We start from the raw sequence: 16,768 nt of genomic DNA on the forward strand, positions 1-16,768 counted from the left end.
TTCCTTGTCATTTGTCAGACAGTCTCTCTGCCATAAAGGCAAGAGAAGTCATCTGCTGACCAGTGTTAGTGATGTGAACTTTGTGGTGCTGGTTTTTGAAGCTTTGTTTGCACTCAGAAGATGCACATTTCTTTAAAAAAATGGCCAAAGAAACTCTAACTTTCTGCAAACTGAGTATAAAAGGTCATTAGATAAAACCTCATCGATGCAGAAACACAGAATCACATGACAAAATGCACTTAATATTACAAATTCAACTTCTGATGTTAAAAAAATTACTCCATTCCAAATTCATTGCAGTGGGTAATAGCATTGATAAGTTTGTCACGTAAACTGGTCACGTTGCTGTAGTTAGGAAGACGTAAAATCCTAAAGCAAGTTTGACCCACGGGGTGATGTTCATCTGGGTCAGGCAGTACCCACTTGCAAATTCGCAAACCCATTTTAGACAGACCTCCTACTGGCAGGAGATGAGTTCCGAAGACAAATTCTGATAAAACAGAACAAAATATTTAGTCAGAAATCAAATTTTTAAAACATACCACATTATATATGGGTGTTTGATCTGTTTTACATGTCCAGGGTGTCATACATAGATAAGTAGTAAATAGTCTAAAAAATATATGGTTTACATTGGTAATCACATTGCTTAGATTAACCAGTAAGAGAGGCTGGACACATGCACAAAAACTCAGGTCCTCCCTCTGAAAACAGCAGGTAAGGGAAACAGATAAATTAAAACTACACAAAGTAACAGCACTTAACCAAGAACTCAGAGCAACAAGGTACTCTTTCTCTCTTTCTCTCTCAACAAAGCATTCAAGGGCTCAGTCCTAACAAACAACCAAACACAAAATTTCACCAAACAGAAGTTAGCAGTATATGTCCAAACTTAAGACCAGGGTAAATTACCAGAACACAGGTGTGACTGGGAAGAAAGGGAACAAAAACAGGTGCAACCAATAACTGAATTAAAAACAAACTGAAACAAATGAAATAGAACACAGGCTAAGACAATGAAGACTTAACCCCAAATGGCCAGCAGAGGGGGAGAGTGAGAGCCAGGGTATGACAGCATCAAAATGCTCATATGGTGTGACTGTCCAGTACATGTTTTCATCTGTTCACATTTGAGTAAATCCAAGAAAATGTAAATAATTCCAAATTTTTAAGTTTAACATGTACAAACAGTCCCTGCATAATATTGGGGTTAACACTGGTTGAATAGATTTGAACTGAGAAAGGTATTATATGGTGTGACAGTACATTATAAGCGATATTAGAAGGAATTATTTGTGTAGAAAAGGTCATTTCTCATCCAAGGAAAACATATCATATCTGAAGTACATCATAAAGAGAAGAAGTGAGGTTTTCCATGACTTCTTCATTAGGCGGCACTTTTTTCAGAGCTCACAGTCGATTTTTGATATCTTCTGATGTGATACTAATCACACAAAAATGCTCAAATAATTTTGTTTTTGTATTTGTCATGGATAGATTAAGCATTACTGGCATGTGGAACTAGGTGTGCTCCAAGGATGCTAGCTGATTTCAGTTTGGCCTCAGATTGACTGAACTGCATGATGTAAAATTTTTTCACTAAGTCATATGTATCATCGAGATGTCACATGCAAAGGGAACAAGAAAATACAGGGAAAGAATTAATGCTGAGTTTGCAAGGAGAGAAGAAGTCATCACAGAAAGAAGGAGACTGATCAGGGCTGTCAGTACAGGACAAAGAATATTTTTAGAGAAAAGCAATGGACTCAAACTACTTAAATTTTTCCTTTTGCACCATTTTATGTATTTCCTGTTCTCAGAGGCCTAACTGCCAGTTCTCTTGGTTTAATTCATCTATCCTGGGTGTTTTATTTCTGCCTGATGTTAAAAGCTATTAGCTTATGAAAGCTTTTGGATACAATTTTTTTTCACATCCAGTCAAAAGAATTTTCTTTTATTTATATTTTGTTCTGTCAAATTCAATCTAAAAATAAATAAATTTATAAATAAAATCAACACATGCACAAATAAATATGCTTAATCGAAGCTTGGATTTCAGCAGACTGATGGCTGAAAAATACTAAGCAATGTGCTTACTTTAGGAAAATATGTCCGTTTGCTAGTTTTAATAGAATATACAATGTCACACCATATGGCAGTTTTAGGCTTTCATCTTGAAAAACATGAGAAAATTTAGTTTAAAATACAAAAAAAGCAATTGTCATGTGCTTTTCTGAGTAGCTAAGAGTACAAGAGTATGTACATACAACTACATATTTTTTTGTCTTATTCCTGAGGACTGTTTTTTTCAATTCTTCATACTTAAATTTCAACCTTGTGTGTGTGTGTGTGTGTGGATGAATGGATAGATAGATAGATAGATAGATAGATAGATAGATAGATAGATAGATAGATAGATAGATAGATAGATAGATAGATCACTTACTCAAAAACAGCTTCTTTTGGTCTTCCGTAAGCTCAAAGAAGACTTCCCAAAAATTCTGAATAACTTCCTCAGTCGGTGTAAAATTTTCATAGGTTACATTCTGTGCAAGAGAAGTGACAGATAATGGATGACGACAATAGATGAAACACCCCCCCCCCCCCCCCCCCCCCCCCCCCAGGAAAATAGACAAATATTTAATATATTAAGCACCTCCTTCAGTTGCGCCCACTTGTACTCAGTGTTGCCATAGAGAACAGCCATGAGCTCCTCTGGAAGAAACACTTTCCATGCGTCAATGGGACAACCCTGAGAAAAGCCTCTTGAAAAGTTTTCAAACTGCTGCTTCACTGACTTGTGAAAAACAAAGTCAATGTAAAGGTCCACATACTCCTGCCTGTGAATGATAACAGCAGATATTTTTCAGTGTTCAAGTATATTAAAGTTAGTAATTCAAAGCCATTAACCTTCCTAACTGCTAAACTAAAAAGTGCCAAGTGAGTTCCAAAGAACTAAAGCAAAACTTGCCACAACAGAAACGGTGTTGCACTAACTGGATGAGAATATGGTAGACATTACAACTATTGTTTTTACAGTGTTGTCCTAAAGCTCAAATGTAACAGCAATTCTCCAATATAAACCAATAGTGAAAGAATCTGAGAGGCCACCTGAACATGATAGTAGTGGAAAGACCACTAACATCGAGGACAATGGGTAAAATACCTGTTGACTTTGGTTACTGGGATCTGAGCTCCATTTAGAACAACCTCATGGCCTCTGACCTGAAAGAAATGAGGTTAAAAATGTATATGCGTCCCAAAGTGAGTACACTTTTCCTTCAAATGGCCAAAAATCTAGACGTACAGTGAAATCCAAATAGAGTTCTGGCACAACCTCTTCATCTTCCTCAAGTAACACATTTAAAGTCCTGTTTTGTGAAAAAAAAGAGAATTTTCAGTTTCAAGCACACTGAGTAAGTCTAGAAAAGGGAGATTATCATCAGTGTACCTGGCTTCAATGGGAAATAGCTCCTCCAGGTCTTGCAGAGTTGGTTTCTGACCCAGGAGCATTTTGAAAAGTGCCAAAGGAAAGCCAAAGTTCATCAAACAGTTATTGTACAAGGCCATCCCACAGAGAACGCCAAACAAGTAGACTTCATCTGTAGTGCCGCAGTCCTGGGAACAGGTTGAAGGAGCCGTAAACACCTAGAACTTCCCTAAACAGCTTCACCAAGATGTCTGACAACTAATTTTGATGGTCAAATTTACAAATTGAGCTATTTGAATAACTGGGCCCTATCCCAGTTATTTAGAGTACCCCCTTTCCTTTTGACCTTGTTCCCTTCATTAACAGTACAAGTAGCAATTTTGATGATGACTCCGTAAGTTGCTTACATGATGTTTGCTTGATACTGCACAAAAGAGGAGGTAAATGCTAAAAGCAATAAGAGTCCTGAGGCAGGGCCTGGTACTTATTTGATTCAGGTCTGATTTGTTTATAAATTTACTCAACCAGGAAGGAGCACAGATCAGTTTCCCTAACTAAATAGTTTGTCGCATCGCTGTTTTTTTTATTCACGTCTTGCAAGTTGTAAACATTTGTAAGGAAACAAAACTCAAGGATTTCATAGTTGTTCTTGTTCCAGTTAAAACACACCTCTGAAGTGAACCAGGGAAGACCGGATTCCTCAGAGATTTCCACAATCTTGGGTTGTGCAGTCAAGATATCCTCAGCAATGAGAGTGAAGAATTCCAGTGACACAGCTCCATCATCAATCCCAGCCTCCCCTTTAAATTTTACCTAAACACAAGAAATGTGAACAAGAAAACAGCGTTATTAAAATCATTGCATGAATGGGGTTTTTTCTAAATTGTATCTAAAAAGGAGGAACAAGAGTCAAATTAAAATGTTTAAGTGTTCAAATTTAACCTGTGTTTAAATTTAAGTGTTTAACCAACCTTCAGTGGAGCCCCTGGTTTGAAGGCATTTTTTCGCAGTGACTGAAAAGTATCTCCCAGTAAAGATTTCCTGTTCACTGTCAATGTATTAATCTGAAATAAGGACTTGAGAAAAAACACATTGGATGTGATTAGAATCATAGTCCGAAAGTGTTTCTTATTCAGCTTTCAAAATGAGTCGAAATGTGCAATCATTTTGCTAAATTACTGTCACTTGCACAAATGAATTAATATGAATAGTTCACATAATATATGCCATGGTATAGGGTAAAAAAAATCATTCAAAACATCTCTTTCCATTATAATTCTGCACCTCCTGAATTTTGTGCGTTCATATCAGGATCTGAATTTCCATTCCTTACAGTAACTCCACAAATCAAGCAGTGCCAAGACAACTGTTAGGAGAAGAAATGCTGGGTACTCAACTAGCACCTATTCTAAACAAATCAACGCTCGCAGTTTAGGTAAATACAAGAACTAATCTCATTAAGACCAGTCCCCTAACCTGATACCACCCTACATGTTGTGTATAGTGTGTAAGTATGCCTGTCGATGCGTGTGTGAGTATTTAACTAAAGAGATGCTTGCAGGACTACACGGCCAAACCTGGGGAATGTGGGTGGCGTCTCCAAAAGGCTGTTCCAAGGCGCCTTGATGTTTGTTTGTCGCTTGGCCAAGCCCAAGCTGTACCTTCGCAGTACAGTTGTGGTGGTAACAATCCAACAAATGGGCGAAATATTGTTAAAAAGACTTCAACAAAACAAAATTGTCCACCCAGAGGGGAATAACAGAAAAGAGTAAGAATACGCAGTGCACCAGTATGGTGCCCATATAAGTTCACAGCAAACCATTTAAAGAGTACTCAAGCTCCTCTTTCTCGTGAGAACTCGCCAGGTCCCTTCTTACAGATACAGCAAAACCCAGGTCGGCAGCACCCTCCAACATCTCATGTGTTTGTCAGTGCCTCTCTCTACTCCATTACTATCATATCCTAACAACAATATAAGGCAATATAACATAACAATATAATATAACAATAACAGAACTCGATTCATCCACAGTTGCTAACTGACAATAAGAGGCTTAACAGACATCAGCCTGAAAGCTGTTCACCACAGTGTAGGTCTGGCATCTCAGGTGCACCACCACTTCTGTGCACATCTGTAAATTTATATCATCACCACAGCGCAAAAAAACAAACAAACAAACAAACAAAGAACAAATGCACTACCGACTGCGACACTAGGCATGCTATGGTGCTAAACTAACTGTCACCACAAAACAGCATGCCACACTCATACTAACAAACAGCTGTCATTGTCTACAGAGCGAGACATGAAGACAATTTCGCCAACCAATGGTACACAACATCAAAATGACCCAAACTAACAACAAAGCTAAATAAGTTACAATGCTAACCTAACAGCTACCATAGCATTACAGTATTAAACCAACAAGCAGCACATGCACTTGACAAGTCTGTAGCCTAGCTGACCTGCAAACAAGCTTGAACCAAAGGGACACAAGACCCACTTCATCCAAACACTGCTACCAAATTAAGCCATTTATGTCACTCCACAAGTAGACAAAGAAACCAATGATACAACAATAGCAAAACTGCTAACTAGCAAGACCTACAGAGGCACAACAAGCACCAGGTTGCAGAGCAACACATTCAAACCACTGAGACAAGAAAAAAGCTCTTGTAGAGTTTTGGTTTCTTCCCCTCTCAACCATGGCCAAAAACAGCCCTGCTCTGCCTCCTCAGCCAACTCCTTCATTGTTTTTGTCTGCTTTGCTCCCGATGTCCTTTCGTAGGCACTGAATATATATGTCCTCGACTCAACCATTTCACCTTCTCTGGAGAGATAGGCTAACTGCCCTCCATCCATCCTTGCCTGCACTTGGCCGCCAGCTCTGCGTATTTCTCTCTTTTTCTCATGGGCTGCCTTCACACCTTCTTCCGACTGGACATTCAGTTCCATTATTATGACTGTTGCAGACTATATCTCAATATCTGGCCTTGGTGGGGTGATGGTGATTTTAGTGGGAAACTGGAGCTGCCAGTTGAGGACTACTCTCATGGTCCAGTTGTTTCCAAGGACCATGATGTCTTCACGTTTCCTCCATGAGACGCCCTGTGCTACCCCTCCTTGATTGACACAGTGCATCATAGATGTGTGTTGAGTGCACCTGGGGAAACCTAGGACACATGCCTTTTGGCAACATGTGTCTATGTAGCCATTCTCTAGGAGGTAGTAGGACAAGTCTCCTCAACACCACAGAAAAGAATTTCTTCCCCTGCACGTTCAGCAGAGAAATGCTTCTGAATTGGTTGACGTTACAAAACTCCTGCTCCTTGGAGATAAGGATGGTCTCTGATAGGATAAACTGATTCTTCCAGGCAACTCTGATCAAGTTTTAACGTTACTTTAAATTCATGGGTCACTTCTCATATACTTTGCATAATATGTCTTTTACTCCAAGGGCTGAGGCAGACCTTGCTTTTCCTTCCCATCTGCTTCATCTCACTTAGATAAGGAAGTGCAGTGTTGAACTGTGAATTTGGCTGAGCTGGACTGTGTGAATTTGGCTGAGTGTGGACCCTACCCTGGGGGGCCTAGTAGGATGCTCCTTTGCAGATTTCTGGTGCCTAATGCACTCTTTAAGTTCCTCTCCTCTGCTCTTCTTCTTCTTCAATGGGTTCCTGACATACTTGAAGGGATTTGTGAAAAACATGGCCCTCTCTTTCTCCTTGCTTTTTTTTCTCTGCTTCCAGATCCACACAGCCCTCCTCAAGTGCCCCAGAGTGACTTCATTCCTTTCTTCTCATGTTGATCTGTCTTCTGCCATGCACTCCTGAGTAACTGTTGTGCTTTCACCAGCTGCAACTCAGCCTCTATTCCATCTAATAATGATCTTTCCAACCCTGAGAATAAATATACTAGCAAACCAGTTTAAAAATAAGCATTTAACCAACCTCCGGTAGTTCCCCTTGGTTGAAGACATTGTTTTGCAGTAACTGGAAAGGGTCCCTCTGTAAAGTCCGTGTGTTTGCTCTCAGCGTATTACTCTACAAGAAGAATATGAGGAAAAGATCAGTTAAATGTGATTATAATCATGGTTTGTGAGTGTTTTCTTGCTCAGTTCTCAAAATAAATTTAGACACAGGTGCAAAGTTATTGCCATTTGTACTGTCATTATTGTCAATTAATATTTCCCACTGAGGAAGTTCATTAAAAATCCGGTTTGTCAAAGTCATTGGTTAAATAACGTTCTTATTTTCCTCTGAAAAGGAGGAGTAGCGGTGAAATTAAAAGTTTAAGAGTATTTAACCCACCCTTAGTGGAGCCCCTTGGTTGAGGACGTTGTTTTGTAGGGACTGAAGAGTGCCCCTCGGTAAAATCTGTCTGTTCACTCTCTGTGTGTTAGTCTGAAATAAGAACTTCACAAAAGACACATTGGTTGTGATTATAATTATAGTCCAAGAGTTCTTATTCATCTTTCAAAATGAATAAAGCTGTGTAGTCAATTGTTTCACGAAATTGCTATCATTTTTGTGAATTAATAGTACATGTATCATATATGCTGCGCTATTGGGTAGAAAGTATTAAAAACATGATGTCTTTCCAAAATGATGCTGCACTTGCTGAATTTTGCAAATTTGTTTTGTTTTGGGGTTTTTTTTGCATATTTTATACATGGCATGCTGTAACAACCTTGCCTCCTCCCTCGCTGGTTTCAGCCATTCCACTCTCAGCGTCACCGGTTTACTAATCACCGGTCTGATCACCCTCCCTCTGCACAACTGTCCTCACTTTAGTTCCCGATTATACATCTCACTATTTAAACCCCTCCGTCGGATCAGTCAGTGCGAAGTCTACACCTTCCCTGTGTTTACTGGGCCGTCTTGTGTTTCCTGTTCCAAAGTTTGCTTGCCTACCTGTTAACCCGTTTGCACTCTTTCTTTGGTCCCCTGTTAACCCTGTTTGAGTTGAGCCTCTTTCTGTTTGTTTTATTTATCATTAAAAAGCTTCAGTTTTCCGCACTTGTGTTGAGCACCGTTGTCACATGCTGACACATGCTCTTCTAACTCAAATTGTAAGATCAACGATCTTACAAGATAACAGTTTACATAGGCAAATTAAGGGGATTTCAGTGTGTTCATTTTTTTTTATTATTTTCCATAATAAACATAATGAAAACAAACAAATTAAAAATTTAAGAGCGTTAAACATACCCTCAGTGGATCACTTTGGCTGAGGATTATGTTTTGCAGTGACAGAAAAGCATTCCTCAAAATCTGTATGTTCGTCAGTGTGTTATTCTGAGGGAAATGTTTAGAAAAGATTGGACAAAATTATAATAATTTTCTTATTCAGCTTTCAGAATGAATTGAAAATTAAGTTATTGTCATTTTTTTGCCCTTTTTGTCAATTAATAACACACATGATCTGCACTACAGACATTCACTACAAACTTTTAAAAAAATGTCCCTCAAGATTGATTTTGTAACAACTGTTCTTCTTTTGTTTGATTGCTTGCTTGCTTGTGTGTTTTGGTCTATAATGTAAGAATATCTCTGCATATTTTAACAGAGGTATTCTTACAAGTTGTCATAATTTAAAATGTGAAATCTAGGACCTAGGTCATAAGAAAGTATGTCCACTTTTACTGCTGTTTGCTTAACGAACTATTACTAATTTTTGCATTCACATTATAGCCTGTTTCATCTTTAAAGAAATTATGTAATTTATACTGTGGTACATTTCCATTAATCTCCTTTTACATTCATGATTAAACCAATAAATGTGACTGCACGTAATATTTTTTTAATGTAACTAAAGATGAAATGAAAACAGATACATTTTACAGGGTTTTGTGAGAGAGTAAAAGATGAGGGTATATTCCTTATGGAGTACCTACCTGTGTAGAGAGACAGTGTAATCTGAGAAGAGCACATTTTCCACTCATGTTGAAGATGCAAGGAAAGGGCCTCAAATGAAGTAATGCATTCTGAAGTTTAAAAAAAAAAAACAAAATAAAAGGAGAAATTGACCAAATAAATTCAGAGATGGAAGATGTTAAAAAATATCAAAAGCTAAAGATTTTGTGAAACAACATACCTCATACTGCTGTATCTGCTGACTTTTTGAAGCTTCCCATTCTAGGTCTTGGAACAAGTTAAAACGCAGGTCCCTCATCATGACGTTTAGCTATGGAGAGAATAGGAGAAGAAAGGTTGTATGTTCTTGTAACTGTGTTGCATAAACACAGTAAGATTCAATTAATAAAAAGTGTGTGTGTGTTTGTGTGTTTAAAAACATGTCTACTGGTTTTCATTATTATGATTTACACACTTTTCATGTTTGCACACCTTTCCATCTATGTGCCCTTACCAGTTACCTCATTCGATTTAATCTTCAGCGCTTTATTATGTGTGAGTCTGAATCCTTACACTTACCATTTCATGGTAATTATTTTGCAGTTTTTCCAATAAATGAAAATTTACATGTTTCAAACTTACAAAATATGCTGTCCTCTGCGTATTCTGAACTTGCTTTAGAAACAAAATTTCTAGGTTATAAAAAGCTGCTTAAAGGTTGAACGGTTTTGTCTATGCTCAGGCATGATGTTTTATGGCAAATTCACTGTCATCGTGATATTTTAATCATCTCAGATGACTGAATAGTCACTCGCTAACCATAGACAACAACACTTAAATTGTTTTAGAGTGTTGGTGTGAAAATCAGCAAAAAATTACACACAAGACACAGGCTTACACAATGGAGCCTTTTATCTTTAATTCTTGTATTTTAATATGGTAAGAAAAGGAAAAAAGTAACAATTTATATCTATTAAAAAAGCCTCGTTATTCCAGATATGATGGGATTTTAACACAGTGAAATTTGATATATTACAAAAAATGACATATCTCTCCTCATTTGCAATATTGATGTACGTTGCACAATACTTACATATTGGAAGATAAAATCAAGTTCTTTTATATGGAAATGGTTGGTTTCAATTCTTTGGTAGTGTGAGCAGCAGGACTGAAAAAAAATAATTGGTAAGCAGTGATTACTACACTGCAATCAATGCATTAACTTTTGGTTTATCTTTAATGGTTGGTCTTATTTACCTCATACACTTTCTGCAGAACCTTCAGAGTTTTCTCCAGAGAGCTTGACCATTTGAGATGACCACTCATAGTCATGTCCAAAAGAAAGTTATGAGACTGGAGGCGAAATGTCTTAACTAGGTTTTCCAAGAAGAAGTCAGGTAGTCTGGACCAGTAATTTTCTGTTGGAATTGCACATTACATGAAGATAATACCTGTGTTCATATTAGAGGGAAATCTGATAGGAAATCTGGCAGTTGTTCTTACCTAGGACCTTCAGCCAATCAGGATGCAGGTTGAGAATGGCTGAGGCCAGTGACACAGTGAGGTCAGTCCCAAGATGATGCTTGCGTAGAACCCTCAGGAGTTCAGGTAAGATGAGGTAAACTCTCAGAGCCTCCACTCCAGCAGGACGAGGATTCAGAGAAGGAAGCAGCTTGTGCTCAACCACCTTTTTGACCTGAAGCAAACGGACCAGGTAAGGTTTACTGTTATTAGCATGGGCTGTTATTTCCCCACTCAAAAGAGAAAATATGCTACACCGTTTTCAGTGACAGTATAATACCTCAGATAAGACTTTCTTCTTTTTAGCCAGCTTCTCAAACGCAAGACGTGCCAAAGACAAATCCAGACCATCATACTCCACTGAGGACTGGAAATGCTTGTCACAACTATTAAAAAAAAACCCAAATGTGTCAACTGACAAGAGCAAAGTGTGGAAACCCTCTTCTCAGTGAAACACAGTTATACTAATTTTTCTTATAATATTCAATACATTGCACTTTGTAGTTAAATGTGAAGGCAAATAAGAGGATGCAATTTGTACCTTTTCTCAAGGAAGCTTCCGTTTACACATGCCTCTGACGAAAATATGTTGTTTATTTCCCTGCAATTTAAAAAATGCTTTTTGTTTCATGTATTAGTCAACTTTTGAACTGAACTGTTCAAAACTTGTCAGATTAACGTTGTATTAATCACAGTTATGTTAGAAGTCACCAGAAAGGTCTCTTACAAACACATGAAAGGGAGATATAATTATGGATTTACCTCTGGATTCTGTTCCATGTCTGAGTATCACATTCTGAAATCCAGCTGTCAATCAAGTCGTCATCTAACCTCACTATATGACCATCTGAGAGGGCTTTGGCATTGGTTAAGCCTGTTTCAGATCTCTGTGCAAAAGAATCCATGGTTTTCCACTGTTATCAAAGTTGTTTAGAAACCGTTAAGTGGAATTCATGTAATATTAACAGAGAATAAGGGGAGAACTTTCTTAACTATTCAGTAACCTCTTCTTTCTCCGCTCATTTGACAGGCTCCTTCCTTCACTGTAATTCACATATACTATTGTTTAAAAGTCTCAAGCTGTCAGAATCTTACCATTTGCTGGCACAGGGCAAAGGAGTTGTTCCCTCCAGCACAAATTCTCTCAAGTGACCTGTTGAACTTGTGTTCTAATAAGGAGTACACCAAAAATTAGTAAGTTTCCAAACAACATAGAATAATTAATAGTAAAGTAAAAGATAAGTACAATAAGATTTTTTTTTTTTTTTTTTAGTTCACAAAACTGATTCCACTACTTCTAAATTTAAAGCATTATTACTATTCTTACATTTCATGAAATGTCATGCCAGTGCTGTGGGTACAGAGTCCCACAAAAAGTTATAGTAATAATGCAACTACAATAATCTATATGTACAGTCTATATTGCCTGATTATTCACAGATCCCCTGATTTTGTTCCAATAAACAGTTTATCATGATCAAGGCAGGACTGCTGATCACAACACTGATTTATATCATAAGATTACAGATAAAATGTCTTTACCTGTTGACAGGTGAACGGGTAGAGGCACACACTGGTTGGTTCTCTGTCCGTTTCCCAGCTGTCCTTGCTCTCCACATCCAAAAGAGTAAATTTTCTCTGATGATTCGATGAATGCTAATGTGTGGTGCCTTAAGTTAAAGCATATGAAAAGAGTTTGTTTGAGTATTGGCGTTTAAAATTACATTATATTAATTATAAAATTCTTGATTTTCTTTATTGCAGTGAAACACAGTGCAATAAAGCTTATTCCAGTGGTGCCGTATATTAAAATACATAGGCTATATTATAAAATGGCAGTGCCATGTTTGATTACAGCACTGATGTTGGCTTTTGCAACTCTAATACACTGTCAATATGACTGTAAAAGACAAAACAATATTTGAAAATTATAAAGTACCTTCCACAGGCTATTTGAGACACTTTTGAACTCCACAGTTCAGCCACAATTCGAGGTCGAAGTTCATCTCTGAGTGAGTTATGTCCAAGCTGTCCATAAGAACCCGATCCAAACGTGAACACTAAACCTCCCTGAAAAAAATTGAAAAGTTGAATCACCATGAAAGTGTACTTTGAATGCATCTTTGCACCTGGATCTCATGTCTTTCACCTGATCGCTTAATGTACAACTTTTAATTATTGATAACTTCATCGCCATGTATTCTAATATTTTAAGTAAAAAAAAAAAAAAATCGGACCTTTTTAGAATTTTTTAATGACTTTATTAGCAGTCTTATTTGAAGGGACATCTACTGGTGTGAGAAATATGGAGAAAAAATACAACCTTTGTCAGAGTGGCTGTGTGCCCCCCCCCACATGAGATGAGGATGATTTTCTTTAAGTTCAAGCTGCTCACATTGATGGGAACGTCCCTGTCTGTGAAAAGACATTAAGAGTATCTCTGGTCCATTCCAAAGGTTTTGATTATTATTTTAAGAAATTGGTTCCAAGCTGCCAATTGGCTTGGACCAGTCTGCCTGAATGGTTCTCTTTCCCTTTGCAGTTACTGTATTGTACCTGTAGTTTCTACTAGGGGTTGCACAGAGCACTCAAGCATTCACATCCATTCTCGAGTTTCTGCACAACATCGAGCACTCATTAATCGTGTGATGCTAGATCTCACGCGCACTCGATTTCCAGTTAGAGCCCTTGGCAAACATGAGGAAGGATGCCGACAGCAGAAAAGTGTGACTCAGTTGGTTGTTTGTTGTATTTCATTCCTCACACAACAGGCGACCCAGCTCCTGGTCCAAGCGCTTGTCATCTCCCGTCTGGACTACTGCAATGTTCTACTGGCTGGCTTGCCAACCTGCGCCATCAGGCCGCTCCAGCTCGTACTTACTGCGCTCCACTGGCTTCCGGTAGCTGCCTGCATTCAGTTCAAGACACTGGTGCTGGCCTACCAGGCCACAAGAGGCTCCGCCCCATCATACCTTCAGTCCCTTATAACTCTGTATACCCCTACTACAACTCTCCGCTCTACGACCTCATGGTCAACTGACAGTCCCCTCACTTCGGGAACCCAGCAGCCGCTCCTCCCGACCACGCCTCTTCTCTGCTATTGCCCCGCAGTGGTGGAACGACCTCCCTCATACAGTTAGGACTGTGGAATCTCTTATCATCTTCTGCAGGAAACTGAAAACCCACCTCTTCAGAACCCACCTGTCCCCCACTGTGTAACCTCCCTTTCCAAAAAAAAAAACAAAACCTTGTTTTGTATCTGTGTTTGTCAAAGTATTCCAGGGGCGCAATACGAAGGAGTAAATTGACGCTCAGTCTTATTGTGATCTCTGTTCATGAGGTATTAGTAATCCGACTGATGCACTGATTGTAAGTCGCTTAAAAGCGTCTGCCAAATAACAAAATTGCAAAATTTTCATGATGCAACAATTGTGAGTTGTGGACGGATTTCTCAAGGATGGCTCTAACATCCAGTTTGTCATATAATAGACTACGCTACTACACTACCGCGGCTAAACAAATCAATGCAAATATGACTACTTTCATTTTTAAGTCAGTTAGGTTTACTATTGATGACCAGGTTTCACCGAATTTACGAGGAAAAAGACAAAAAAGAAAAAAAAAAAAAACAGCTGCTATATCTGTAACACAATAAGAACGCTTAGGCTACGTCCGCACTAAATGGCTGAAGACGCAGATTTTATGTTTAAAAAAACACTTTGTTGACCGAACTTTCTATCTTGGGCTACTGTAGAATATGGTAACAATAACGTTAATATAGTCGGTATCACCAATACTTAATCCCCAGCCCCAGTACTCAAGAACTCGAGTTTTTCAGGAAAGGAGTTCTCGAGTCGTAAAATTATGCGCTCGTGCAACCCCTAGTTTCTACTCCATAATAATACGCTAACACAAAACAGAGTTGTGCCGTGTATGCTAAACAAATTCCATTTTCAATAAAAATAAGTACAACACCCTCTAATAGGCCTAAGTGGACACTGACCACGTTATACTGAACTGCTTACAAAGATGTTTACAGTAATATTACATATAAGTCACGATTTTTAAACGTTTTTTCCTGACAAACTTTGAGAGACCTGTGTTGTCTCCGAGGCCCAGCTGTCCGGCGTTGTTTTTCCCCCAGCCAAAAACAGCTCCAGAGAGAGACAGGGCAAAGCTGTGGTCTCCTCCAGCACTGATCTGAACCAAGGGGATCCCTGACAGAGAACTGAGGAGCTTTGGAGACTGAGTGCTGGGCTCATCCTTCCCCAAACCCAGCTGACCACTGGAGTTCTGACCCCATGTAAACACGTGACCATCTGGGTGGATAACAGGAAGACAACAATGTCAGGCTACAGCTAATGAAGTAAAATTAATCTGAAAGTAATTGCTTAATTCAATTTATGACAAAGAAGTTGCACTTTTAAAGGTGCACTGATACTCTGTGAGAGAAAGGTGATGAGTCACCTGAAACTAATGATACTTTGAAAACAGTTCAAGTTTATACTCATTACTGTGGTGTTCTGATAAACAGCATAAATACCATTTGTTAGTGCAATTGAATGGTGGTCTCCACATGCAACCCGAGTCACCTGTTTATCACAGAGCTGTGGTAATGACCTAAGGTTGAAGGAGAATAATCTGATTTACATAATGAATTGATTTAATGGAAAGTAACATAAATGCCGGATTAAGAGGGGACCAACTCACCTGGGGACATTTAGTTTATCTATCCAGAGGACTTTGCCATCGTAAGACACAAGGACGGCGTGAGACTCCCCACAGCTGAGGGCTTTTATCTTGACCGTTTTCCAGTCCAAGTGCTCTGAGTTGACGAAATGAAACGACACGAAAATTTCTGCTTATAAAATTTGTCGTTACATAAGAAAAAGCAGAATCCGACCCAATAAATTATCAATCGTATCAAAACACACATACGTAGTTTCCCGTCTTGTGCGGATCCATCACCCTGAAATCTGATGAAGGAAACATTTCCATCGCCGCGTATGAAACCGACAAGTTTACACCCGATTGCTACATCTTGTATGCTGGATTTGGGGCACAAGTAGCGAATTCCTGCGTTTGTGGTTTGCAGGCTGTGCGGTTTAACTAAACCGTAGCCCGGTCGAGTATCCGCCCCCCAATAGTACATCCCCATTGTCGGAGAACTTGAGATCTTTTAGTTGCATAGAATTACTTCAGTGCCAGTCCAAAAATGATTTACCGATGCTGCTGTGACGGTGACTGACAGGTACGCTCTGACGTCTCTTATGAGAGGATCCCTGTAGCTTTTCAATATGAAACAGTGAAACGTTTATAACGGTCACAGTCCAGATTTATTGGAGCAGCGGATAAGGCACTGAGAATACTCGTGTTTCAGTATCCTTTTCCGCAAACATGAAACTTGCCCTGCGTTTCACGAAACGAAACTAAACTTTTCGACTAAATCACATTGCTCCGCTCGAGTTCGCGGCAATAACACAATCAAGGTTTCGTTTCATGAAGTACACTTTACGTTTCTAAAACCGGTTTTCAAAATAGACAGCAATTTTATAGCGTTCTTAAACGTATAACTCTCGCGGACACAGAGGATTGTTAAATGCAACACGTTTGTTATGTTTGGACTGATGCCATGCGTTTGTTTACACAAAGAGTAAAGTTACTTTTATATTTCCAGCCGGTGAGCTGTGACAGATCATGTGAATAGTCTGTGGTATGGTAAGAGTGAAAGTGCAGGAAAGTGAGAAGAAAATGATGCACATCAGATATCTATATAGTGAAGGCTACATTCTGAAGTTAGTGCTAATCAGCTTTGGGGTCAGCCAATAGCAATGGAAACAAGTTTAGCATGAGCTAAGATAAGCACACATGACAACAGTTGCTGCTGTCTTTTTTGTGGGTTGCCAGCTATGTTGTCTGTAGTGCCAAGCAACACGAGGCAATGGCACCTGAGAAAAACGG

At 38.8% G+C, this 16,768-nt stretch overlaps 1 protein-coding gene across 1 annotated transcript; it reads right to left on the minus strand.

Moving 5' to 3' along the window:
- Positions 1-275: 275 nt before the first annotated feature.
- LOC115824151 (probable E3 ubiquitin-protein ligase HERC4) lies at positions 276-15,959 on the minus strand. Its single transcript, XM_030788257.1, has 21 exons — positions 15,746-15,959; positions 15,518-15,632; positions 15,351-15,427; positions 14,905-15,126; positions 13,131-13,222; positions 12,747-12,877; positions 12,350-12,477; positions 11,903-11,976; positions 11,570-11,694; positions 11,349-11,408; positions 11,088-11,193; positions 10,790-10,982; positions 10,544-10,704; positions 4,402-4,494; positions 4,100-4,243; positions 3,452-3,618; positions 3,308-3,371; positions 3,167-3,225; positions 2,657-2,840; positions 2,447-2,546; positions 276-490 (listed from the first exon to the last, which is right to left on the minus strand). Exons 1-21 carry the CDS (start codon positions 15,957-15,959, stop codon positions 276-278), a joined length of 2,724 nt encoding a protein of 907 aa, XP_030644117.1.
- Positions 15,960-16,768: the final 809 nt, after the last annotated feature.

Source organism: Chanos chanos, chromosome 11 (assembly GCF_902362185.1).
Source record: "Chanos chanos chromosome 11, fChaCha1.1, whole genome shotgun sequence".
In the NCBI taxonomy this organism is placed as follows: domain Eukaryota; kingdom Metazoa; phylum Chordata; class Actinopteri; order Gonorynchiformes; family Chanidae; genus Chanos; species Chanos chanos.

Excerpts from the sequence above, each read along its gene's own strand:
- LOC115824151 (XM_030788257.1), bottom strand. The coding sequence starts at position 15,959 with ATGTACTATTGGGGGGCGGATACTCGACCGGGCTACGGTTTAGTTAAA. Across the intron at positions 12,878-13,130 it reads ACACAGCCACTCTGACAAAG|GGAGGTTTAGTGTTCACGTT; the intron begins GTTGTATTTTTT and ends AATTTTTTTCAG. Across the intron at positions 3,226-3,307 it reads AACTCTATTTGGATTTCACT|GTCAGAGGCCATGAGGTTGT; the intron begins GTACGTCTAGAT and ends CATTTCTTTCAG.